The sequence below is a fragment of the Nansenia antarctica genome, assembly GCF_963989245.1.
Source record: "Nansenia antarctica genome assembly, chromosome: 6".
NCBI classification, from domain to species: domain Eukaryota; kingdom Metazoa; phylum Chordata; class Actinopteri; order Argentiniformes; family Microstomatidae; genus Nansenia; species Nansenia antarctica.
This window is the reverse complement of record NC_137676.1, coordinates 5,375,135-5,403,090: the sequence shown is the minus strand read 5'-3', so window position 1 is coordinate 5,403,090 and position 27,956 is coordinate 5,375,135. Positions and strand designations below refer to the sequence as shown.

The window sequence follows — 27,956 nt, the reverse complement described above, 5'->3', positions numbered from 1 at the left end:
CCCTCCTCTCTCTCTCTCTATCTCCCTCCTTCTCCTCCACTGACCGACCTCAGAGGAAGACCGAAAATAACTCAACCTGCTCAGCATTGGGAGTCTCAAGTCAGGGTTTTCAGTTGAAGCTCCCGGTGATGGAGAAGCAGGGAAATTAACAACGGTAGCACCGGTATGTTCAATCCAACATGTATGGATGAGGTCAAAACCACCGCCAGTGTGAAGTCATTACTATAATAAGAGGCAGGCCTAGTCTTCCCTTTTTAATTGTGTCTTCGGCAGACCACCAAAAATGGAAACTGTGTAGAGGGGGGATGACTTTGGCTTCTACAGCTCAATAGCACCCCCTTGTGGAGCTTCAGTTAGAGGTTGGCACACTTGTCATCCAAAAACAAACTAGCTCCCTTACCTTTGTTATTGTGGTCTTACACATGACTACGCTGAACGAATTCATCACCCCAATCTCCCTAATCATATCACCGCTAGACCTAGATCATTAATTTGTTGTGATGCATATCTTTTCTTTTCTTTTTTCTTTTTTTTACAATTGGGGGAGGCACAAGATCAGACACGCAAAACCGATAGACCCCCCCAAGTCTTTATCATTTACATGAAACACTTAGGCCGGTGTCATGACTAACAGCTACCTATGTGCAGCAATGTATCAATGTTGTAGGTAAGGATACTAGGGACATATCTGGTTTCAACTTTGGACCCTTTCCAGTGTTTCCAGTTAGGCCTAATTACAACCATGAACATTCCCGACAACATGGCTGCGTTGGTAAATTTCGCTCTGGAATCTGATCAGCACTAACGGAATGCCTCTTGTCCAACCAAATTACTCGGTCCCTTCTATGACGATGAACCCAGTGTGCGCACCGGCGCTCTGAGAGCACATTTACGAACGCAACCCATGATAGCGCGAGCTCGCTCTCTGTCTCCACCCTGTGGTTGTGTGAACAATATAACTTCATTCAGCTCAATATGGAAAACAATCCCAAGTGCACGGGCAAACAATTGCATTGTAAAAGACGCGCGGGGTTGATTCTGAGATATGACATTAGATGAATGTATAGCCGACTGAAAAGGCTCTGAAATGTCGTTATTACTTGCAATCAATATGGCCTCTATTACCAACACTGTACTTCTACTGGGCTATATATATATATAATAACAAACATTGATTATGAAACCAATCAACAACCGAGGTTAATTTCGTTTAGTCATACACTGACGTCCAAGTCAACCTATATCCAGTATAAACAGTGCACTTTCTAACAGTTTTCATGCATTTTTTTACATTGTGATGGTCACTTATCATATTTATGATGGTGCGTGCAGCCCTGTCTCATTCAAACGCGCTGATCAGACAGACAGTATGTTTGCCTTGACCTCTAGTTAAATCAATGTTCCAGAAAAAAAACTCGACTTTATCGTCTACTGTTCAATTAAAAATGACATATTCAAATAATTGTTAAACCTGATGAGAGCACATCTCAATCCAAATGAGCTGTAATATGTTTACTACTCGATAAAATACAATAACAAACATTTACCGACACATTGGTTATTGTTATTATTATTTTTTAAAGACTTTAAAGATGATAATAATAATAATTATAATAATGATGATGATGATGATAATAATAATAATAATAATAATAATAATAACAATAATAATAATAATAATAATAATAATAATAATAATAATAATAATAATAATAAACGCTCTTCGGGGTCCTACACTCCGTCCTTTCGCAGCAAAACACATCTGGGGGCATCAGACATGATGCTCGCCGGTCATGTCTAAGAGAGTAGCTTTCTACGTCGTATACATACCAAGAAAAAACAATATACGACAATATAAAACAGCACTTTAGACTAAGCAACGGTGCTTCTCTGTAACACCAACACTAGTGAGAAAAATCACACGCGAAGATACGGGGGAAGGATGATCTAAGGCTGGCCGGGTTGGTAAATAAAAAAGATTGTTCAGGACTTGCAAGCAAGCATTTTTTTTTTTTTTGATCAGACCAATGGTTACTGGATGTCTGAAATGCATTTCTAAGCAAACTACCATCCACCGTTGACTATATCGGATTTAATAAACGTGTGTCTGACAAGAGAGACGTCGTTACTGTAAAAAATATATTTAAAAAAAAATGCATACGTTTAAGGTGACACAACCTTCTTCTGAAAGCTGGGTGAATACAGGAGAAGTTGGTCGATGTGCAATGACATGTTGTCATTAACTTAGCGAGCTTGTTAGCTATTTACCTTGCTCCTTCCCTAAACCGAATCATGCATAAAACAGGATCTCAAGACGTCTGTACTTTAGATCATGCTGTGGCTTATTTAGTCCCCTTCTTTAATGCAGGCTGTGATGATGATGGGGAAAGCTGGGCTAAAAAAAAGCTAGCTGATATTAGCTGGCTAAGGTAATGTTGTCTGCCCCCACCAGCACGTTTAAGATGGAGGAAATATCAGAGCGTGTATTCTTCCCAAAAGCTCTACTTGTCTTCACACGTATGTCACCATAGTCTGACTTTGCTAAAATCTTGCAAAATCACATAGTTAGTTGTCATACAGCTGAATTTTAATCCCATTATATCTCCCCTTACCTTCCGGCTTGTTTTCGGCAGCCATTTCCCCTCCGCGCGCAACATCCTCCTCCTCCTCCGTGACCGTGGGTACCACGCGCGTGCACGGCGAGGAGGAGCAGCGCGAGGAGGAGGAGGAGCAGCGAGGAGCAGCAGCGGGTTCAGCCAATACCAACTTACCATTGGCTGTGAGGGGCCATGACTGACAATGCAACTCTGGAATGGCTTGTGACATCAAGGAAAACACACACATCTAATCATGCATGCATGCATCTACCAAACCACGTTATTGGCCGAAAAGTCATATTATATTGTTGTTGTTTTTTGTGTTTCCCATATCCCCTATATTGTCAGCGTCTTTGAGCCTCGGAAAAGCGCTATATAAATGTAATGAATTATTATTATTATTATTATTATTAAGACTGAACAGCGAAAGCAACCAATCTGCTCGGAGTGAGTGGGCTAACTAATAGTGTAAATAGTGTAGGCTATAGTACACAACATAACATCATCTAATGCGTGCACTCCGTCTGGACACAATAGACACTCTGGGAATTGGAAATGTGGTAGTATATCCCTAATAGTGTTACAAATGATATGAATGAACAAATGAATATAGTACATTCAAATGGTCATTTCAGTCAGCGCGACGGCAGTACAATAAACAACATCTGGCCTAGATGATTAGGCTATAAAAGCCGTTTTTGTTTTTGTTTTTCCAAACAAATTGTTTTTACACGTTTGAATGGTCCCAAGCCATCCCGCTGGACCTGCACCAGAGAGAGAGAGAGGGAGAGAGAGAGAGAGAGAGAGAGAGAGAGAGAGAGAGAGAGAGAGAGAGAGAGAGAGAGAGAGAGAGAGAGAGAGAGAGAGAGAGAGAGAGAGAGAGAGAGAGAGAGAGAGAGAGAGAGAGAGAGAGAGAGAGAGAGAGAGAGAGAGAGAGAGAGAGAGAGAGAGAGAGAGAGAGGGGGCGAAGAGGTGGTGCTGAAAAGACAGCTCCATTCAGCGAGATGAGCGTGCGATGATGGCTGCGTTCGTAAATCCGTTCTGAGAGCGCCGGAGCTCACACTGGGTCAACGTCATAAACGGGACCAAGTCATTTGATTGGACAAGAGGCGTTCCATGAGTGATTCCAGAGCGAACTTACGAACGCAGCCGATGTCACAGCTCACAGCACCGTGCCGTGTAAGCGCACAGCCCAGCGCTCATACAGCCCAGCCCGGGGGAAAGTCCTTGAACGACCATTTATTAAACCCAAAAGCACCACGCGTTTACCTGACGTTTATCTGTTTCCGATCATTTATCAAAAGGGGAGAATATATAGCGGGTTATTGGGTTCAGTTAGGAGGAGGATGCCGTCCTCAAAGTCACTTATAGATTTCTTCTTAATTCCGTATTAGGCTGATGCAAAATTGTCATGCATAGCCTATCAACATTATTTCTCAACTTTGTGATATTATGACTATACGGCCTATAATATGCTTCAATAGATTATCAGAGTTGCACACTGTTTCAGTGTCCCCTATTTGAATAAAACTAGTCACAATAAGTTGTGAGCAAATGATTCGTCGTTTGGACGTTCTCCAATGGCCGAATTAATTTACAAGCACTATGTTTGTCAATAGTTTTTTTTATACCAAAACACTGAAATATTTCAAAACAGGGTCATGCTTATTTCTGCACACCTGACAATTTAAGATTGAACTCAATGACTCGGAAGGCCAATGTGGCCAATGGGGCGTATATGAGCCCACGTCGATAGGCCTTGGCTTGTAAGAATGCCGGACTGGCAGTGTTCCCGGTCCTCCAGAGGCACATGCAGAACAAACGGAGGAATCATCTCACGCAACAGCCTATACAGCTGAAAGGCCACGGCGATGACTGTTGTCTAACAAAAATGACACGTCCTTTGAGTGAGACTCACTCGACCCGAGGGAAGGATGAGAGGGGATATGCGATGCTCGACCACTCTTTATCTGTAGTACAGTTTCGCATGAATGAAGACAGGGTTGCCAACTTTGGGTACCTGGCTGGATTGTTATTTTGATGCCATGGGCTTAATTACGGGTAATTGTTATTCAAGGTCCTTGCGGTAGCAAGACCGACGGGCCAACGAGGGGGGACAGGGGGGAGGGGGGTAGGTCCCATATAACCTTGGCATATATGGACCTACAGTAAACGCGCCCGCGGAATATCTATACTGTATATAACGTCACTAACAATGTATTGATCAATATTTAAAAAAGCGTATGAGCGTGAGACATAAGATGATGAGTCAGTGTGTCACACACCAGAAGCGTGAGAGTTGGCAACCCTGATAAAGATGAAGCAAAGGAGGCGTTAGAGGAACCCATGTTACGCTATTGAGATGCGACCCCGAGTTTTTTTACGCTTTACAGATACATCTAGGGTTGCCAGATAGGGCGGGTTACCGCCGAACGGGCTATTTATTTTAATTTTATTATTACACTGGGCTGGAAAAAAAGCATTTGAGCGGTTGGGCTGGATAAATAGCATTTAGGCGGTATCAAAATGTCAGTGCCTGAAAGTTACAAAATGCGTGAAATTAAAAACACACACCCTAGTAGCTACATACAATGTGCATGTTTTTATTTCATTTTATAAACATCATTGTCAACAGACATACAGTTTAGGGGCAGGAGATGGGCACCTGCCCAATAGTACTTAGCAGTTTTCTGACAATATTAGGTTTTGGGCTGGTTTTTGGTGGATTTCGCGGTTTATAAGACTGTGGTTAGACTGGAAAATGCCAATCCCAATCTGGCAACCCTAGATACATCCGAGCCACCAGGGGGCAGCACCTGCAGTAACGCAGGGCTGCACACACAGATACCGATCGCAGCGAAGCGAAGCGCGGATGACAGCTTGTAAACATGGCGCCGGCCTTGGAGGAGGATGAGTTTGACAACGACGATTACTATTCTCTACTTAATGTCCGCAGAGAGGTATGATACCCCCGGGTCCTGTTTGTATTGGTTGTAATGCGGCTTTATTAGGCAGTTGTTTCGTAGTCGGTTTAAATGATTTAGCGTACGTCTCCTCGAAAGGAGAGGCAATGCGTTAAGCTAGCTAAGCTAAGCTAGGTCACCCTCGCTTATCATTGATTTGTGACTCTTAGGTAATAATGTCAGCAGGTTGGTGAGTTAGGGTTAGGGTTAGGGTTAGATAGGAACATTTCTTGAGTTGTTCATCAACAATACTGAGATAAAGGTAGTTAGTTCGCTAGTTGGGGAAAAAAAGTGCACAGACAAAAGTAGCTTTGTTGCTGTAAGCATCGATCAACACAATAAGTCAACCTGTCACTCAGTGTTAGGGAGGTTTACACACTCAGTGTTAGGGAGGTTTACACACTCAGTGTTAGGGAGGTTTACACACTCAGTGTTAGGGAGGTTACACACTCAGTGTTAGGGTGTTTACACACTCAGTGTTAGGGAGGTTACACACTCAGTGTTAGGGAGGTTTACACACTCAGTGTTAGGGAGGTTTACACACTCAGTGTTAGGGAGGTTTACACACTCAGTGTTAGGGTGATTACACACTCAGTGTTAGGGAGGTTTACACACTCAGTGTTAGGGTGGTTTACACACTCAGTGTTAGGGAGGTTACACACTCAGTGTTAGGGAGGTTTACACACTCAGTGTTAGGGAGGTTTACACACTCAGTGTTAGGGTGATTACACACTCAGTGTTAGGGAGGTTTACACACTCAGTGTTAGGGAGGTTTACACACTCAGTGTTAGGGTGTTTACACACTCAGTGTTAGGGAGGTTTACACACTCAGTGTTAGGGTGGGTTACACACTCAGTGTTAGGGAGGTTTACACACTCAGTGTTAGGGAGGTTTACACACTCAGTGTTAGGGAGGTTTACACACTCAGTGTTAGGGAGGTTTACACACTCAGTGTTAGGGAGGTTACACACTCAGTGTTAGGGAGGTTTACACACTCAGTGTTAGGGAGGTTTACACACTCAGTGTTAGGGAGGTTTACACACTCAGTGTTAGGGTGGCTGCTCCAAGTCACGGTATTTTAACCAGTTTGTTGACTGACCCGTGGTAAAACTAGCTCGCAAGCAACTTCTGCATATAACACGTTGTCGTTCTTTACAAGCAGTATGTATGAAATTATATTGTACCGGATTTTACACAGCTGTAAAATGCTAAATGGGAATATCTTGCTAATGTTTACGATGTTGTTCATCTTCTCTCTCCGTACGGCTGATTAGGCAACGCAGGATGAGCTGAAGGCGTCGTACAGGCGGCTGTGCATGCTGTACCACCCAGACAAGCACAGGGACCCTGAACTGAAGAGGCAGGCCGAACAACTCTTTAACCTGGTGCATCAAGCTTATGAAGGTAAACCCTCACGCTCACTGGTTTTAGCGCTTTGAGCTGCTCATTCAGATCGACTGTGAGTAGAACGATTCTTTGTTGTCTATGAATCGAGACAACAGAACAGTTTATTTTTTATATTTTTTTTATTATTAACTCATTCAAGTTTTTTAACCTGTCACTCCGGAGAGCTTAAGGCTGGGGGGAGGTCAGGAACCTATTAGCTATACACACACACTCACTCACTCACTCACTCACTCACTCACTCACTCACTCGCTCACTCACTCACTCACTCGCTCACTCACTCACTCGCTCACTCACACACACACTCTCACACTCACACACACACACACACACACACTCTCTCACACACACACACACACATACAAACACACACAAATAAATAACGCAACTAATTCTTATTGTTTCATATTCCTCCCTCTAGTCCTCAGCGACCCACAGTCTCGAGCCATCTATGATATCTACGGCAAAAGAGGACTGGATGTGGAAGGATGGGAGGTAAGTCATCCAGGGGTTTTTCTATGATCTGATGCCTCTTTATTCTGTCAAGCTAATGCTGGTAGGTAAAGTGTGTGCTGGTCAGGCAGCGACGGTTCACAGTAGGGATGTCCCGATCCCATTTTTTCACTACCGATACCGATACCTGGGCTTCAGGTATCTGCGATACCGATACCGATCCGATATTAGTATTTATTGTTTTACTCCTGAATAATAACAAATACTTCCCCAGTATAGTCCACAACAACAGTTGGCTATTAAAGACTGCCAGCCTTTATTCAAGCAACAAAAACAGTACTCTGCAGTACTCAGTGACCAACTGCAGGGCTTAAAGTACTCCGGCACAGTGCCGGATTTCCGGCGTGGGGGAATAAAAAAAATATATATATATATATATATATCACACGCTATTGGTTTACATCGTAATTTAAAGAGACAGTTCCGCCTACCAATGGTATTGCTCAAGCCAACCAACGACTTCTAGCCAATCGGAGGCAGAGTAGTGGGGGCGGGCCTTAAGAAGTTTGAGTGTATTGTGAGCTTGTAGAGACGTTCGCTTTTAGCAGCCCGCTGTCTCGCTAACTTTTGTCTATTAAAATGGAAGCAAAGTTTCTCAAAACTGGCGAAGACACAGCTATATTAGAACGAGGAGTAAAAAATAAATGGCGCTGGGCATGGATAGAGGAGAGTAGTGGTGACGGGAAGCCTTATGGGACGTGGTGCCTCAAACTGAGGGAGCCGGGTGCTTGTTTCTGTACGCCGTGCTCGAAGAGACTCCTCTACGGCAGTAGTGGGAAGAAGGTGATCGCTCGACACGCCTCAGATCCCGGTCACCAAGCATCGGTTCGAGCACTCGCTCACACAACAACCTTGCCGGGAGCGACGGCTACAGGTACCATTTTATCTTCAATGACCGACCTTGTTTGCGAGCAAAAGATCCGAGTGTGTGCGTTTATAGCCGAACATGATCTGTCTTTTACAGTGGCTCAGCCAATCGTCGATTTGTGTAAGACGCTATCACAAGATAAAAATGCACTGTCAAAGCTGTCCATTTCCAACCAGCACGCCAGCTATTTAAACACACATGGCCTTGCCCCGGAATTTAAAAAACGGCTATGTGAAAAGCTAAAAAAAGCTACATTTTCGATTAATATCGACGAAGCTACAAATCTCAACATGGACAAAATCCTCAATGTCCTTGTTCGTTTTTTTTATGATGATCTGGGCAAGGTGACGACACAACACCTAGCCAGCAGGAAACTAAACATCGCCAACTCCTCAGCCCTCATGCAGGAGCTCAAAGATATCCTGGAGTCCAATGGTCTTGACTTGTCACTTGTCATCAGTATTCTGCTTGACAACTGTGCAGTGATGAGAGGAAAGAAGACTGGACTGGAGACACAAGCAAGGAAGGAGAACCCTAACCTGCTCGACATATGTGGAGATACAGTTCACATGGTGAACAATGCCGCCAAGGCCATGATGAGCCCATTTACCTCTGAGGTGGAAGGATTCTGCAATGACATCTATTATGATATAGAAAAGCCCAAAGCCTTCACTGGACCACCCAAAGCACTCAAATCCTCCACTGCACCACCTAAAGCTTTCTTTGGACCACCCAAAGCACTAAAATCCTCCACTGCACCACCTAAAGCCTTCACTGGACCACCCAAAGCACTCAAACGCTCCACTGCACCACCCACTGCCTCCACTGCACCACCCACTGCCTCCACAGCACCACTCAAAGCGTCCTCTGTCTCCCCTGGAACACTTAATGCCTTGAAAAGGAGTGTCTCTGAGAAATTGCAGGGCTTTGTTTATGACCCAAAAAGAAGGAGATTATAAGTGATAGTGGCTTAAGTAATCAGTTTGTTCTTTTAAAGACATGTATATATTTTATTCTGTATTGTTATAGTGAGATTTGTTGTTTACAAGGAAAACATGCACTCTGTATTGTTATAGTGAGATTTGTTGTTTACAAGGAAAACATGCACTTTTTGTTTTCCCATGTCAGTGCAATTTATTTTGAATTCTTATGCAAAACATTTGATGGGCTTTATCACAACCTACCTCATCCGTTATTTTTGTATTGACTGATGCACTTTATTTATTTATTTTTTGATATTTTATTTATGCATTTTCAATTTACAGGGATAGACAAGATGCACTTTATTTTTGACACTCTAAAAAAAGCATGTATGTGCACTGTCTATAACAGATTCTGTTTGTTAGAGGAAATAATAAATGAACATTTGAAGAGTCAGAAGTGTTCTCTTTGTTGTGTTAACAATAGTGAGATTTGGTGAGATCACTATGGAATATTAAATCATCAATCTTTGCTCACTACATAGCCTTTCTTACCTTCAGGTGTGCATGAACTACAGGTTATCAACTGTGAAATTATATCTGTTCTCATATCGGTTATCGACCACGAGAAGCGGGTAAACATCGGTATCGGTATCAGTTGGAAAAAAATGCATATCGTGCATCCCTAGACATATATGTTGTATTGACTATTAAATAGTATTAATGCATTTAAACATTGAGACAAGAAGCTGTCTTCTGTACCCGCTCTCCCAATATCTCAAACTGTGACCCCCCCTCCCCAAGAAAAAGTTTCAGGCACAGGATTTTTTCCCACTTTAAGCCCTGCAACTGGTTAAAACAATTTAAACAGCAGCATTCAGCATTGTAGAAAAAAAAAAAGAGTTACTGTCTGATTTCTAGTTTTAGTGCCTTCAGGTTTGTATTCTATTTATCTTCTCTCACAAATGGAAAATCAATTATAGGACCCTTTTTAAAAGTGTAGCCCGCTGGTGAGACCAGAAACCAGTCGCAGAATGATATAATAAAAAACAGTTTAACCATCACTAAATACTTATAATCTGTGGATTGGATTAACTGTTCTCGTTTGTCGGAGGCTACCAGTAAGTGATAATGACTTGTAAACATACTCTCGTTTTAGGACGTGTTCAAAAGCAAGGACTGTGTGTTCATCTAGTTAAGATGGGAGTGGAGGTGAGGGAGCTGATGAACTGGGGCTGCGCTCCCAGAGAGGCAGCGCTAAACTGAAAACAGACGCGCAAACGGATGCATTCAGAATGTAGTTATGTGTTTTTAGCATGTCCATGTTCTCTCAGTATGTTGTGATGTTATAAAAACGCAGTTAGACTTTCCTAGCGATGTACCACTGTTAGCTGTTAGCCGCTATCAGCGTTTGTTGTTGTGATCAGTCACTTTTCTCCTGTCGCAATTCCCATTCGGTGCACCAACATTCAAATACTCGTGTCGTCTTGAATTTCTTTCCGATTTCAATGTATGACGCATCATTTGAAAGCTTACAATCTGTAGTTTCAGACTATGTAAATAACCGAAAAATTACTTAAGCAAATGGTTTATGATTTCACCAGCTAACATCCTGACATTGTCAGACTCATTACACACTGGTAGCTACTAGCCAACTCTCTCTAGACCACTGACTACTACTGTTGTCATCACGTGAGTGACACGCCAGATCGCGCACGCGGATCGCAGCCTATTTTTTTTCTGGTGCGATCCAGCATTCAGGACCAATATCGTAGCGATATCGATATCGGATCGGGACATCCCTAGTTCACAGCAATGGTTCACAGCAATGTTCCCATTCCAATGTTTCCAATGTTTCCAATGTTCCAATGCTTCCAATGTTTCCAATGTTTCCCATGTTCCAATGTTCCAATGTTTCCAATGCTTCCAATGCTTCCAATGCTTCCAATGCTTCCAATGCTTCCAATGTTTCCAATGTTTCCAATTTTCCAATGTTTCCAATTTTCCAATGTTTCCCATGTTTCCGAGGTGGTGGAGAGAAGACGGACACCGACAGAGATCCGTGAGGAGTTTGAGCGTCTGCAGAGAGAGAGGGAGGAGAGAAGGCTACAGCAGAGGACCAATCCCAAGGTGAGGTGTGTGTGTGTGTGTGTGTGTGTGTGTGTGTGTGTGTGCGCGCGCGCATGAGTATGTGAGTGTGTGTGTGTGTGTGTGAGAGTGTGTGTGAGAGTCAGTCAGTCAGTGTACGTGTGGGTGTGCAACGAAGGGGGGGGTTACAGTTGAAGTTGTGTTCGTAACTGTAGGACTGAAAAAACCCCGCTAATCCAGGATGACTCATGTTGATGTGTCTCTCCCAGGGGATGATCAGCGTGGGCGTCGACGCCACAGACCTCTTTGATCGCTACGAGGAGGATTACGAGGATGCGCCTGCAGGGGGCGTTCCACATGTCGAGATTAACAAGATGCACATATCCCAATCTATAGAGGTACTGAGACATATCACAGTCTATAGAGGTACTGAGACATATCACAGGCTATAGAGGTACTGAGACATATCACAGGCTATAGAGGTACTGACAGAGCTGGGACATATGGTACAGTGTTTGTTTTAGATTAGATTTGTAGTCGTTACATTTACATTTTTATGTATTCCAAAGCGATTTACAATCAATACATTTGACTAAGCAACTGAATAGGGCTGCAACAACGAATCGATGAAATCGATAAAAATCGATAATGAAATTCGTTGGCGACGAATGCCATTATCGATTCGTCGGGTCTTGTTCCATAACAAACCTACTTCCTGTTGACGCACGCCACGGTGTCTTGCGGAGCTGCCGCGGCGGCTACATTTAAATCATGGCGGAGAAAACGTCTCGACCGAAGTCGTCCAAGGTGTGGGAGCACTTCACTTTAAAAGCTACAGAAAAATGTGTTTGCTGCAACCTATGCAAAACCGACCTTGCATGGCACGGGAGCACAACGGTGATGCGAGAACACCTTAAAAGAAAGCATGTGACAGTGATGGATGAAGACGGCTCAGCCTCAGCAGGGTAATTATATTACGTTGCGTTTTGAAGTGAGGATCGTTCGTTTCACTGGCACAGCTGTCGGCCTACGTTCTTCTCGTTTATCTAATAGATTCTCCCTCTTAATGACCTATTGTATTTTTAGCTTGCTATTCGCATTCTATGCCTTCAGCACCGGAGTATGCTCATAGTCACTTGTATTAGTAAGGAGATGCACTTGTGAGTTCTGGCGAAGCGTCAGCTAAATGACTGTAATGTAATGCGATAGCCAGTGAGTGTTTGCGTGTTTGCTCGCATTCATGAATTCAATATTGCATGACAAGTGTATTTAGCTAGCTGGCTAACGTCAGTGGTAGAGCAGAGGTGATAAGCTAAAGGCTAGCTAGTGGTAGCCTACCAAGCTACCCGTGAGTTAGAGTGAGGCACTGACTGTAGCCTAGCCTATTGTATGGAGTGAGAGGACACATTGCATTGTTTTGGAGCATATCTGTTATATAAAAACATTAGTGTCTTGTCTGTAGCCTATATTGCACTTTGGGTTACTGACCTTTACATTAAGCAAAGTTATTACCTAAAACAATGCATGTATTGAGCTAGAGTTCAACTACTTTATTGAAACAATCTACCGCCATAGTCCATGGCCTGTTGTTAAACCTATTTGATGTAGCAAAGCCTTTTTTTTTTTAAAGAAATCTGTTTTTGTCATTTTTATCCGATTAATCGATTAAATAATCGGCAGGTTAAATCGATTATCAAAATAATTGTTAGTTGCAGCTAGTGTTGTTCCGATACCATTTTTTGATCCCGATACCGATACCGATACCTGACCGTGCAGTACTTGCCGATACCGAGTACCGATCCGATACCACGGCGTTTGAAAAAACAAAACAAAAAAACATGTTTTTTGAGCCGCATACTCACCTCGATGTAAAATTATTGCTAACACTTAGTCTGGCACTGCTCAAAACCTTTGTAAAACTCGTAAAGTTTTTGTAAAACTTAAGTAAAAAAAAAAAAAAAAAAACTTACGTTTTTGTAAAGTACTCGCCGATACCGATACCAGCATTTTTGTGCGTATCGGTGGCCATGCCGATACTAGTATCGGTATCGGAACAACACTAGTTGCAGCCCTACAACTGAATCGTCAATCCACCAGTCGGAGCAGGAAGAGTAATCTAGCTCAGGCCAGGGGCCATTGGCAGTCTCCGTGATAGAAGGAAAACTTTTTATTTTTTATTTTTTATTTATTTATATATATATAGACACTGGAGAACAGAGAGACAGTACAAGGGGGGCAGTACAAGTCATAGGGGACTTAGTACTTAGTACATAGTACTATCCAACCAAAAGTGCAAATAGTGATCTAAGGGCATAACATAAATATGAATGAATGAGAATAGTAGTGATAGGTAAGTATGCAATATACAGTATGTGCAGAGGTAGTGTTGTAAACATCAGTTTAGTTTAGAGGTATATACAGTTATGAGATATGTACAGTTATGAGCTATGTAGTTATGAGCTATGTACAGTTATGAGATATGTACAGTTATGAGCTATGTACAGTTATGAGATATGTACAGTTATGAGATATGTACAGTTATGAGATATGTACAATTAGGTAGCTAGTGCAGTGAGGTAGTTTATGTAAAGTATCTAATGTGTTGATAAGTAACAGACCGACTGAGTTGCAGGAAATCTCACACCGCGTGTGTGTGTGTGTGTGTGTGTGTGTGTGTGTGTGTCACCTCTTGCAGGCCCCCCTCACCACCACAGACACAGCCGTCCTCTCCGGGTCCCTGTCAACCCACAACGGCAACGGAGGAGGAAACATCAACCTGTCACTCCGGAGAGTCACCTCCGCTAAAGGCTGGGGGGAGGTCAGGAACCTGTTACTTATACACACACACACACACACACACTCAGTTAGTTATACACACACACACACACACACACACAGTTAGTTATACACACACACACTCAGTTAGTTATACACACTGTTAGTTATACACACACACGCACACTCACACATGTTCGCTCGCTCACTTACTCACTCACTCTCTCTCTTACTCACTCACTCACTCACTCACTCTCTCTCAGTGGAGTGGCGCGGCAAAATGAATTTCCCCACGGGGATAAATAAAGTATCTATCTATCTATCTATCTCTCTCTCACACACACACACACACACACATACAAACACACACAAATAAAGAATCCACATATCTGAATGAGAGTTGTTTGTTCACCATCTTTCTACGCAATTTGTGGCCCAGTGTTAGAGATAACACTCCTCACTGTGTGTGTGTGTGTGTGTATAACTAACTGAGTGTGTGTGTGTGTGTGTGTGTGTGTGTGTGTGTGTGTGTCTCTCTGTGTACACAGCTGGAGTTCGGGGCGGGAGACACACACGGGCCCCTCTTCGGAATGAAGATATTCCGCAACTTGACGTCTCGCTGGTAAGTCAGGAGTGTTAAGGGTTAAAAAAACAGTGTTAATGGTATATGAAATTGTATCAAAATGAACAGCTCATTCTGTACCTACCTACTGTACTACCCACTCATCACTTATCATGTTTTATATCACTTATATTTGCACTTCTGGTTAGATGCTAAACTGCATTTCGTTGTACTCAAAAGTACTGCAATGACAATAAAGTTTAATTTAATTTAATCGAATGTAATGTAATCTAATCTAATGTAATCTAATCTAATCATGGAGTAGCTTCTTCTAACTGAGAGGCTGATCTGACTACCCACAATGTTTACATTTGTTATCTTCTTTTATTGTATTTTATCTTCGACTTCTTCTTTACATTCATTTTATTCTTGTTTATGTTTTTATATTCACTTTATGTTCCTATCTTCCTGTTGTAAAGCACTTTGAGCTGCGTTTCTTGTCTGAAAAGTGCTATATAAATAAAGCTTTACTTACTTACTTACTTACTTACTAACTAATCAATTTATGATTGTTCTTGTCTTCCCTCCTGCAGCTTCGTGACGGGCCAGTGTGGGCTCCAGTTCTCCTCGCGGGGCGTGCGGCCCGGCTGCACCACGGTTCTGGCCCGCCACCTGGACAAGAACACCATGGGCTACCTGCAGTGGCGCTGGGGCACCCAGTCCTCCATGAACACCAGCCTGGTCAGGGACACCAAGACCAGCCACTTCACCCTCGCCGTGCAGGTCAGACTCAGCAGCACCTGCTCCTCTGTGGCTCAGTTGCTAGGGCGTTGCTCTAACAAGGTTGTTAGGGTTGTGGGTTCGATTCCCGCCGGGATATTATATACCGAACATGCCGAATGTATGCACTCGCTGCAATGTAAGTCGCTTTGGATAAACGCGTCAGCTAAATGGCGTGCATTATTATATATATGATATATGTTATTATAGCATCGACAAGGGGATGGGCCGTGACTTTATTCGTTTGACCGAGACCACAATGCACAATGGACCTATCGCTAAGCCACGCCCCCTTTGAAAACTCGGACAAACAAACAGCGCTTCACTGACAGTGACTGACCGACCGTGACTCAATGACATTCAATGACTTACAATGGCGGGAGTTGGCAGATTTCAGATTTTTGATTTACCGCAGCAAGTAATAGACATGTTTTTTAAAGATGACAAGAATATTTAGTCTAGAAGCTTTTCACCATCAGATATTAGCGAGTTGTTTGTCCGAGTTTCCTGCCTGTAATGACTTTTGCTTTGATATGATTGGACAATTTCTATTTTGGGGCGTGGCTTAGCGATAGGTCCATTAGCTAATATTCCTCTTTGTGTGGCCGATTGAGACAAACGGCTAATCACTTCCATCTCTGTCCCCCGCTAATGACGTGCCCCCCCCCTCCTTGCGTGAATTGGTGACAATCAGTCAATCTGTGATCAGTCAATCTGTGATCAGTCAATCAGTCAGAATTTCAGTCGTTTTACTATAAAAGCACCTGCCCTCGGACCAATCAGTGAATTTTGTAAATGCCGGATCTCGATGGAAAGTTTTGTTGAAAGTGTCCCAGTAAGTAAGTAAATGGTAAGTAAGTAGCCTTGAGAACCGATGGTTCTCGAGCCTAATTGGCCCAAAGGGCAGGAGAGACTTATCAGAATAAGCTTGGATCTTTCCTTTAGCAACGTTGATGGAATACCCCCCCAGGGCGTATTAGACAGTGAAACATAATGCGTGTAGCAGACGCTTTTATCCAGACTGCCTCCCTGGAATTGCTTAGGGCTGAGTGTCTTACTCAAGGCAACGAGTGCCTTACTCAATCAGTCCAACTCACTATCCACTAAACCACCACTACCCTACAGAGGAGTTGGGTAGAGGTAGAAATCAGAGGACGGGCTCATTGTAATGCATGGGATGGACTGAGGAATGGTATCAAACATGTATGATGCATCAATGTAGAAGTAGCCTACCATGAGTGCCTCCACTGGCACTCACTGTGACTGATCTTTTCTATTTAACCTTTATTTAACCAGGAAGTCCCATTGCGATACAATATCTATTTTCTTCCGAGAGAGACCTGGCCAAGATAGCAGCATGTATACATGACAATAGAATACATTTAAAACACAATAAAACAGTAATGCATACAAACATAGCACATGGGAAAAGGGGAATCCTAAGAAGCAATGACATTTTTCCTGCATGACACTATATGACACTGTATGACAGTATATGACACTATGACAGTATATGACCCTGTATGACACTGTATGACGGTATATGACACTATGACAGTATATGACCCTGTATGACACTGTATGCCGGTATACAGTATGACAGTATATGACACTATGATGGTAAATGGACTGCACTTACAGTATATAGCGCCTTTATCCAAAGCGCTTTACAACGGCGCCTCATTCACCCATTCACATACACATTCACACACCAATGGCGGCAAGCTACCATGCAAGGTGCCGGCCCGCTCACTGGGAGCAATTTGGAGTTCAGTGTCTTGCCCAAGGACACTTCGGCGGCTCGAACCGCCGATCTGCCAACCTTGCGATCATTAGACAGCAGCTCTACCTCCTGCACCACAGACGCCCTGTATGACATTGTATGACAGTATATGACAGTATATGACCCCGTATGACACTGTATGACAGTATATTACACTATATGACCCTGTACATGAAGTCCTGCGGCAGACCTGTCCTGTCTCTCCTCTCCTTGACACATCCTGTGGTTCTCCTGCAGCTGGGAGTCCCTCACACCTTCATGATGATGAGCTACCAGTACAAGTTCCAGGACGACGACCAGACGAAGATCAAGGGCTCAATCAAGTAAGCTCCTGTCCAGCCTTCACTTCAGCCATTGTCATGAGTTGTTTCTTAAGCTAATTTCCTAGCGGTGTGTAATGTTGCATAATGCTAGACTCCACTTAAGCGCCCCCTCGTGGTGAGTCGAGGACCAGCTAGTTATTTTGCTCCAGCTTTAAATCACGTCACAGCAAAGTCAAACCAAGGCATGGTTTTGTGCCTGGTCTCTCTGTGATGTGTACTTACAGGGTTCCCACGGGTCCTTGAAATCCTTGAAAGTTTGTGAATTTGTGAAAAAGAAATCAAGGTCTTAAACGTTTTTGAAAATAGACATGGGTCATTGAAAGTGCTTGAATTCCCCTCTCTCTCTCTCTCTCTCTCTCTCTCTCTCTCTCTCTCTCTCTCTCTCTCTCTCTCTCTCTCTCTCTCTTTCTCTCTTTCTCTCTCTCTCTCTCTCTCTCTCTCTAAAAAATATATACTATATATTCAAAAATGCTTTACAGTTTGTTCTGTCTCAAACTATGCTGGGTCCTTGAATTTGAGGGAATTGAGTCTTGAAAGTCCTTGAAAGGTGCTTGAGTCCTGTCCATGTTAGAGCGGACTTCAAGTTGTTGCTACTAGCATATAAAGCTATAAATAGCACTGTGCCTTCCTATTTAAAGGACCTTCTCGACCCATATGTGCCCTCAAGGGCTTTGCGCTCACATGGCTCTGCCCTGTTGACTGTTCCTAGAGTCAGGAAAAAGACAATCGGTGAGCGTGCGTTTTCCTTCCGTGCACCAACTCTCTGGAACCGTCTTCCATTGGACATCAGACAGGCATGCTCAGTGAAAGTGTTCAAAACTAAGTTAAAGACCCACCTGTTTTCTGTTGTCTATATGTCATAGCCTGTGTATTTATGCTGTGAAATTATGGGTGTTTTTAAATAGAAATAGTTGTTTTAAATTGTTGCTTACCTATTGTAAGGCACTTTGATGTAAAGTGCTATACAAATAAAGTTATTATTATTATTATTATTGAGAGGTGCTTGAATTTGATGTTTCAGAAGGTGTGGGAACCCTGTACTTAGTATGGTAATAATAATAAACACCCGTATTAATCTGAGAGCTGAGACAGATCTCTACTGTACAAAAAATACAAAATAGGAAGATTTGCTCATTGTTTCCATGGCTGTGTTCACCTTGTAGATCAGGGTTCTTCGGGACCGTGGTGGAGTACGGCGCTGAGAGGAAGATCAGTCGACACAGCGTCCTGGGGGCCACGGTCAGCGTAGGGGTCCCCCAGGGGGTCTCCCTCAAAATAAAGTAAGTGTGGCTTTGGTATTCACGTTTTGAGTTTATTTGTTACGTCACATTACACATAAGTGTACGAGAGTAGAATATCTCAGGCTTCGCTTCCTTGACATTGGCAGCTCAAAGACAAATTAGGCAATTCCTTTTTAACGTTGCGTTTGTGTCCATACAGAACCTACGGTCAGCTGTCCTGAATATTGAAGTCTCTCTGAATAGGTGAATCATAAAAACAATGGGCGCGATGAGGCTCTTTTTGCTGTTAAGATAATCGAACCTCTCAGCCAGTAATAATAATAATAATAATAATAATAATAATAATAATACAAAAAAAGTGTCTTTCTCAAACTCAAGGACACTGTACAGAAAAAGAAAGAAGAAGAAAAGAGAGAAGAGAAGCAGGACAATAAACAACAACAAAAAGAAACACAACAAACAAAAAGGAAGCTATGCGAGGGGGGGGGGGTAGTGTTAGTTAGTCAGGACTCGCTGTTGGAAGGCCAGTCTGAACAGAATGAGTCTTGAGTCTAGGATGTATTGAGATGTATGACAGGGATGTGGCCTCTGTTCCTGCAGGTTAAACAGTTAAACAGAGCCAGTCAGACATACCTCTTCTCTTCCTGCAGGTTGAACAGGGCCAGCCAGACATACCTCTTCCCTATTCACTTGACGGACCAGATGCTCCCCAGCGCGGTGTTCTACGCCACCGTCGGACCCCTGGTGTTCTACCTCGCCATCCAGCGGCTTGTCATCAGACCCTACGTGCGCGCCCAGAAGGAACAGTAAGACTGCCCTCTAGTGTTCACTTCGTGCCGCAGCATGTACTAGTACTGCTTTTGGACAGTTTCAGTATCACTCTGACGTGATGTGAACTGCTCAAATGCATTCTCTCTTCCATGCTACGTTCTCTTATATGCTACATTCTCTTGCATGCTACATTCATGCTACATTCTCTTGCATGCTACATTCTCTTACATGCTACATTCATGCCACATTCTCTTACATGTACATTCATGCTACATTCTCTTCCCACTGGGACCGTATATATGGCATATATATTATATCATATATTATTATATATATATATTTATTATCCTCCGCTCTGCAGGGAGCTGGAGAAGCATCGGGAGAGTTCTGCCTCCGACATCGCCAGGAAGAAGCAGGAGGCGGAGTCTGCTGTGAGTAAACAACATACCGCTCTTAGACGAGTCCTAGGGCTGATCCTAGACTTAAACAAGGCTTAGGGCTGACCCTAGACTTAAACAAGGCTTAGGGCTGACCCTAGACTTAAACAAGGCCTAGGCCTGACCCTAGACTTAAACAAGGCCTAGGCCTGACCCTAGACTTCTAATTGTACATTAAAAGTAGGATTTAGTCCAGGACAAGGCTTTGTTCTTTGTCAGGCTTTTTTCCTTGTCTGTGACAGGCCCAATGTCTCCTCACAAACATGCATCATTGTTTATTATGGATCCCCATTAGTCATCACAGTAGTGAAGGTTATTCTTCCTGGGGTCCACACATTCACATACAATATAAAACATTCAACATGCGTTAGCAGTCAATATACAGCATTAGTCAATAGTAAATCAACAAAAACGGTAAACAGTGAACAGAATTCGTCAGTAAATGGTTAAAACAAAAATAAGTAAATGAATAAAAATGAATATAACATTTTATTTTTTAAACAAATAACATAACACACATCCTTCTTCGAATAATCCAAAAATATGACTGGACAAGTGAACGACTAGCCATTTATCTAGTCTGTTTGTGTTAACGTGAGCAATCTGATTTGACATTTGACTCGACTCTCTCTCTCTCTCTCTCGTTATGAAGATCCTGCTAATGCAGGAATCTGTACGCAGGATAATTGAAACGGAGGAATCTAGATTGGGTAAGTGTGGTGCTGTATCACAGTATCAAAGTATCAAAAGATGGTCGGTGAAAAAATAATGTTGTGTTGACTCTCAACATGCTGATGTTTACCTCCCGGGTCCCAGGGCTCATCATCCTCAACGCCTGGTACGGCAAGTTTGTGACAGACAACAGTCGGAGGCACGAGAGGGCAAAGGTCATCGACGTGACCGTTCCACTTCAGTGCCTGGTGAAGGACTCCAAGCTCATTCTAACTGAGACCTCAAAGGTATGTCGCCATAGTTACGATAGTTACTATAGTTACTCGGTACAGTAGCTTTCACACTTCGCGTGATTTTCAATACAAAATAACCTCTCGATTAAGTATCACACATTATGGGGCGGCTGTGGCTCAGGAGGTAGAGCCGCCGTCTAATGATCGCAAGGTTGGTAGATCGGCGGTTCGAGCCCCGGCTGGCCACATGTCGAAGTGTCCTTGGGCAAGACACTGAACCCCAAATTGCTCCCAGTCAGCGGGCCGGCGCCTTGCATGGTAGCTTGCCGCCATTGTTGTGTGAAATGTGTGTGTGAATGGGTGAATGAGAGGACGCTTTAGATAAAGGTGCAATATAAGTGCAGTCCATTTTAGTCCATTTGTATCACAATATTTCATATTTCAAACTTACATTTACAGTTTAAGTTTTTGACATTTAGCAGACGCCTTTATACAAAGCGACTTACAACCAAACCAAAAACACAAACCACACTTTCTTTATTACTTTGTAAAAAAAAAAGAAATATCTATATCTATATATTTCCAGCCAGCTTTTCTATATATTTTAGGATGAGGTCATGAAATGAGAAAGCCTGACATCTCATGAAATAACTTCCTCCTCCTCTCGAAAAGGTTATCCGACGCTGTCGCATGGTGCGGTGTGTACCCAGCTTAGCACTCATCTCACCCAACTCACTCACACCAGGCCTTTTGTTTGGGGGAAGCTTACACATAAATGTCAGAGTATTAGGAGTTATTGCAACGCCTCCCCTGATTCATCACCGCAATACACGGAGCGTAGCGTTGGCTCAGGTAGGGCACACTGAGTCAAACAGCCCCGCTGGCCCTCTGGTCAGGGCCAGCCCTAGGACTTTTGAAGCGACAGTACAGGGGCGGCTGTGGCGCAGGAGGTAAAGCCGGCGTCTAATGATCGCAAGGTTGGCAGATCGGCGGTTCGAGCCCCGGCTGGCCACATGTCGAAGTGTCCTTGGGCAAGACACTGAACCCCAAATTGCTCCCAATGAGCGGGCCGGCGCCTTGCATGGTAGCTTGCCGCCGTTGGTGTGTGAATGTGTGTGTGAATGGGTGAATGAGAGGCCGTTGTAAAGCGCTTTGGAATAAGGCGCTATATAAGTCAGTCCATTTACCATTTACCATTTTTGAAGCCCTAAGCAAGATTTTGAATCTGCCCCCCCCCACACACACACACGTTTTGTCAGGTTGGAGTTTTCGATTGACGGGTGTTTAATCGACCAGGGGGTGGGTGGGGGGGCTAGATGAACATACATAACATATGAGAAGTTAAATAACTATAAAAGTAAACGTTTTCAACTATAAAAGCATCAAACTTACACATAACAAGGTGTTTAAAAGTGTGGCGCCCTCTAGTGGTTGTGGCCCTAAGCGCCCGCTGCTTAGTCTGTTTATGCTTTGGGCCGTCCCTGCCTCTGGTGACAGGACAGCTGGTTCACACGCATGAGAAAGACATCACATGTTCAAGGGACAGAGGCTTCAAAGTAACCACACTAGTTAGGCCTATGCTGTGTTTTTGTATTGTTCTAAACATGTAAAATCGGGTGATTTCATACTTTCAACAGTTTGTCTTTTTGGTATTGATAACTAGGGATGCTCCGATTTATCGGCCACCGATTTAAATTGGCCGATTTCACTCCAAATGACTCGATCGGTGATCGGCAAAAATGGCCGATCGCAAAAAACGATCTTTTTTTGGGGATTATTTATTTTATTTTTTTCCCCTGGGGAAGACAGATAACTGAACAGAAAACATAGGAGGACGTAACAGTATGTAAACCATGAAGGCCACGTTTATGATGTCTTTTATACAGCCATATCCACTGACTTGGGCTTCAGGCCCTAACTGGGTGATAGGCCAGACTTTTACTATGCCATAAAAATGGGTCTGCGTTTGCTTGGTGCCTAATGGATCAAAACTTTTGTCTAAAAAGCTAAAAATATGTAGGCTATCCAGTCAGTAGGCCTACAGTTATGTATTTTAAAAAAAATCGGTATCGGTTGATCTTGAGGAAAAAATCGGTGATCGGTATCGGCCCCAAAAATCCAGATTGGAGCATCCCTAATGATAACCCAGTAAAGGTACTTGCCACCGTTGGTGTGTGGATGTGTGTGTGAATGAGAGGACATTGTAAAGCATGTTGGAATAAGACGCGATATAAGTACAGTCCTGTTACCATTTACAGTACTGTCGGTGTTCACCGACGTTGGTGTTGCCTCTCCAGTCAGCCATAGACATGGTTGTGGTATTTCTACCTTAAAAAAATATGGCTAGGACGTCGGGTTAAAAAAGCGAAAGCTTCTTTATACGAAGAATCAGTTGGCATACACTTTTGATCTCTTTCAAACAGTAAATGTGCTATTGGATATTCACTTTCATTCTGGACGTTACAATTCGCATTTCTCACAAACAAACTAAACTGCCAACTTCTAGAACGTCTTGCCGCAAGGCCTTCTGGGTCAGTCATAAGACATGGTAGTTCTGTAGGTGTTGACTGATGTTGTGTCGCCCCTCCAGGCGGGCCTACCTGGCTTCTACGACCCCGTGGTGGGGGAGGAGAAGAGCCTGAAGGTGCTGTACCAGTTCAGAGGCGTCATGCACCAGGTGCTGTCTGGAGACACGGAGGCCCTCAGGATACCCAAACAATGTAAGCGGCCGAACCAGCAAGTGTGTGACCAGTGACCACCAGTCAGAATTACAGCTGGTGAAAGGCGGGGGAACAAGACGTTTAACCAACCGAATGTTCTGACTTTTAGTCTGACATTTTTTTATAAAATTAAAATGACACACTCGCTAGTGAAGCCAAAATATTGCAATGCAGTGGGTTCGGTGAGTAATCCCCACTACTACTGTAGTTAGTGTAGAGTAGTGGGGATTACTCACCGGATCCATTGCATTGCAGTGTTTTGCCTTGACTAGCGAGTGTGCCGTTGATTTTCAACAACATTGACGTTTATTTACATTTTTCGGAATAAAAAGTCGGAACATTTTGATTGGTTGCCGACTTGTTCCCGCGTTCACCAGCTGCTGTCACATATAGATAAGATGTTGGACAGATTAGCTTCATTCAGTGTTTCATACGCCTGTATCATGATCGTTTTGGTGTCTGTCTGCTGGTATTGTCTGACAACTAAATATTAACCTGTTATTTGTCGTCGTCGTCGTCCCCCCCTCCCCCTCGCTCTCATGTAGCTCACAGGATCGACGCTGACACCTAGTGGCCATTTCTTCTGGACCGAGAGGGAGACGTCAGTGGACAGATTGACACGATATGAGGACGGACGGACAGACAGACTCAGAGATCGGAGACGACAACATGGATTGACCACGTGCCCAAAATGTCATGCGTCCCGATCCCCCGCCCCCCCCCCCCCCCTCTTTTACGGTTGAAATTCAGTGGAGAGAGAATGCGGCCTTTTTTTTTTATACCTCTACACCCAAAAAAATAGCCACACACTTTTTATTTTCTTCTCAGGCTTCTTACTCTATATAATTATTATATTCTTATCTAAGAAATCCCCCTTCTGCTGTGGCCCGTAATGTCTGATGTATCTACCAGTACTGTATATACCACTGCAGTGCCTATGTGACTCATGTTTGAAGGTATGAATGCACCTCTGTGTAAATTTGCCATATTATTATTAAAAAAATCAATCTTTTCAGTGTCGATTAACCAATTTGGTGATTGCGCAGGAAACAGGGATCTCCATTTGAGTGACGGTTCGTGTTCGTTTATTTTCTTTTTGATCACATTGGTTGAAAATCAAACTGAAGGCCTTGTTTGAAGTTGAAGAGAACAATGGAAGAGCTTAGGAACTACTGACCAGTGCAGCATTGTACAAAGTAAGCATTATGTTTCTCAACGTTTTACTCGTTGATTGGAAATGAACCATGAACCCAGGGCCGGTCCTAGGCATTTAGGTGCCCTAGGCGAGAGTATGATTTGATGCCCCCCCCCCTCCCCCCAAATGTTAGGGGCGCCACCACCACCACCACATTAAGCCACCAGTACTGCCTCATCACCACCCACACATTCAACAGTAAAAATATGGACAACAATGGTTTCAAGACAAAAATAGACAGTAGGTTGAGACATATTTTCATAGAGACATGAAATTCATAGAGACAAAATTATTTAAATGTAAATGAGTTTTTTGGGGCATTTGGCGCCCTCCAGGCGACCGCCTAGTTCGCCTATGCCTAGGACCGGCCCTGCATGAACCGATCAATGATGTTGACCAGCTGCCAGAGATCAATAATGCGACTTGTGACTAAAGCTTTGTTCACACTGCAGGCGTTAACGCTCAGATCCGTTTTGTTTTTTTACAAATCCATTTTAGGATAAATACTGACTGTTCACAGCATTTACACATCGACCAAATCGGATTTGTGTGCGTTCAGAAACGGCGGGACGTAGCGATGCTGGTTGTCATAGTAACAACCATAGGGACTGTGCAGTGTAGGTGGTGGTGCTTCTGCTTACTCCCACTCAGGAGTTGTTGTGGGTGACAACTATGTTGACCGTGGAGGCTTCCCAGGGGGGTATTCCATCAATGTCGCTAAAGGAAAATCCAGGCTTATTATGATACATTTCGTGAGATGTATCAAAACATCTGGGTTTATTTTGATAAATCGTGTGAGATTTATCCAAAATAAGCCTGGATTTTCCTTTAGCTACGTTGATGGAATACCCCCCCTGGTACTTGCTCTGTTTCTCTTTATGGGAATCGGAGTGACACAAAATAACTCTTCAGTACACCACAAACACTTGTCCTCCCTGCTTGTTTGGTGTTTGAGTCACAAAGTGACTGTCAGACAGGGAGTGACGACAAAAATACATAACTTCAGGGCAAACAAATTGGATTTGACCGTTCAGACAGAAGTTGTGGCCATGGGGGGTATTCTATCAACGTTGCTAAAGGAAAGTCCAGGCTTATTTTGATGAATCCCATGATAATAAGCCTGGAATTTCCTTTAGTGACGTTGATGGAATACCCCACAGGATTCAGATTTGTATGTGCATGCCATCCACTGATGGATGTGGTTTGAAATATCAAATTCCATGTGTTTTTTGCCTGTTCAGCCCCCCCGGCTGTTTGGAATCTGATATGGGACAAAAAATGATATTTGAGTCACTTCAAATTGACAGTGTGAACCAGGCTTTATTGTGCCCTGTGAGATGAGATATGGGGAACCATCCTTGTGCCACATTAAGTACAGTAGATTTCAACATGTCAACAGATGTAACAATCTCTTCTGTTCAGTTAGATTATCATAATGTATTTTTAAAAAGTGTATAACAATATTCTTAAATAAACTGGTATATATGGATTATTGCAATAATCACTGCGTTAATGGTGCCTTTTGGTTCCCAGCTTTTAATACATTTTTAATACAGCTTTTCATACATTTTTACAATAAATCATCATGAATGGACATCATTTAGACGTTCTCATGGAAATTACTTTGTTTATAGTTATTTTCCTTCATAAGGTCCTATACATCATCATTATATCCAATCAAATAGTTTTAATGTAATCGATTTTTAAAATGACATGTCAACCCGGTCTATCTGGGGTTAATCAGGGCGCGTTTGTCGTGCTCTTGAGTCAATCAATCAATCAATCAATACTGACAGAGCCGCAAGCAGGCAAAAGTAAAAACCTGGACACTATTTAGCCAGGAAAATTCCCTTGCAGCCCTCTACACATAGAGCGACTACTAGCCAGTTTGCCTACCAGCACCCAGCGGTGGGACCCCACAACCCCCCCCCGGGGAGCCCCCGCCGCCCCACACACCCAGCCCGCCCCACCACCAGCACACCCGGCCCAGCCAAGCAAGCACAGACCATAAAAACCCCCGCACAAGGACGGCCAAGCAGGTGCCCCGGCGGCGGAACAGACCAGGCACACGGGGCAGCCGGGGGCCCCCAAGGGGAGGCCCAAGGACCACCGGCGCAAAGCAAGCAAGCAAGCAAGGGCGAAAAACCTGTACACCATGTATACCATGACACAGTAGCCTGGACACCTGTAACAGAATTATATTTTCATGAAACCCGACAAAAACAGAAATATTACAGTATGAGTACAACTACTAAAGGCTGCAGCAGTTGTTGTTAAACTTGATCAAAAGTTGTGGTAATTTATCAGGCCACAAACCTGCACTTCTGAAGTGAGGCTGAAGAGTCCTCAAGGATAATTGTGTGGCAACAGTGCGTCTCTCTGGTGGGTCGGTCTGACAGCCAACATCCCTTGTTGCTGGTAACTGCCCTGTGATTGGTGGAGGTCACGGGGGGGGGGGGGGGGTGCTGTGTGTGTTGTTGAGACCGTTGAAAGAGAGAGCTCCGGTGAACTAAGAAAGTTGTGTATGAGATAGTTTACAATTAAACGCACAGATTTCATGAGAGAAGCTATCTGTCATTATTCAACCACTGTCCAAGGCGGGACGTTACAATACATTTATATTATCTATTAAAGATAAAATCATTTCTTTGAAATAAAGAAACTTTTTTTTTTCTAAATCTCTGTCTAAGGAGTTTTTCCTTAAAATTGTTGCAGAGTGCGAGTTTCTCTACTTTCACTGTCTCGCTATTTTTCGAAACTACCGCACCTGCTACCAATCATTGGACGAAAAAGGACACAGCAAGGCGCAACAGTTTTCCCTGGACTTTATAGTCCAGGGAAAACAGGGTAGTGGTGGTCTAGTGGATAGTGTGTTGGACTTCCGATCGGAAGGTTGTTAGTTCAAATCCCGCCTGAAACCACACCACTACTAGTGTGCCCTTGAGTAAGGCACTTAGCCCTCAGTTACTCCAGGGGGACTGTCCCTGTAATTCGTAATTGTAAGTCGCTTTGGATAAAAGCGTCTGCTAAATGGCAAAATTATTATTTATTATTATTATAGCCTAATGTGACAATATCACCAGCCTCAAACGGAGGTGACTGAGTTCAAT

At 43.4% G+C, this 27,956-nt stretch overlaps 1 protein-coding gene across 1 annotated transcript; it reads left to right on the top strand.

Moving 5' to 3' along the window:
* Nucleotides 1–5,453: 5,453 nt before the first annotated feature.
* dnajc11a (DnaJ (Hsp40) homolog, subfamily C, member 11a) lies at nucleotides 5,454–24,657 on the top strand. Its single transcript, XM_080535111.1, has 16 exons — nucleotides 5,454–5,557; nucleotides 6,835–6,964; nucleotides 7,387–7,460; nucleotides 11,295–11,396; nucleotides 11,624–11,752; nucleotides 14,050–14,172; nucleotides 14,678–14,751; nucleotides 15,285–15,474; nucleotides 17,492–17,577; nucleotides 18,741–18,857; nucleotides 19,469–19,624; nucleotides 19,951–20,020; nucleotides 20,679–20,736; nucleotides 20,843–20,985; nucleotides 23,522–23,651; nucleotides 24,197–24,657. Exons 1-16 carry the CDS (start codon nucleotides 5,486–5,488, stop codon nucleotides 24,220–24,222), a joined length of 1,680 nt encoding a protein of 559 aa, XP_080391237.1. The 5' UTR covers nucleotides 5,454–5,485; the 3' UTR covers nucleotides 24,223–24,657.
* The last annotated feature ends 3,299 nt before the right edge of the window (nucleotides 24,658–27,956 follow it).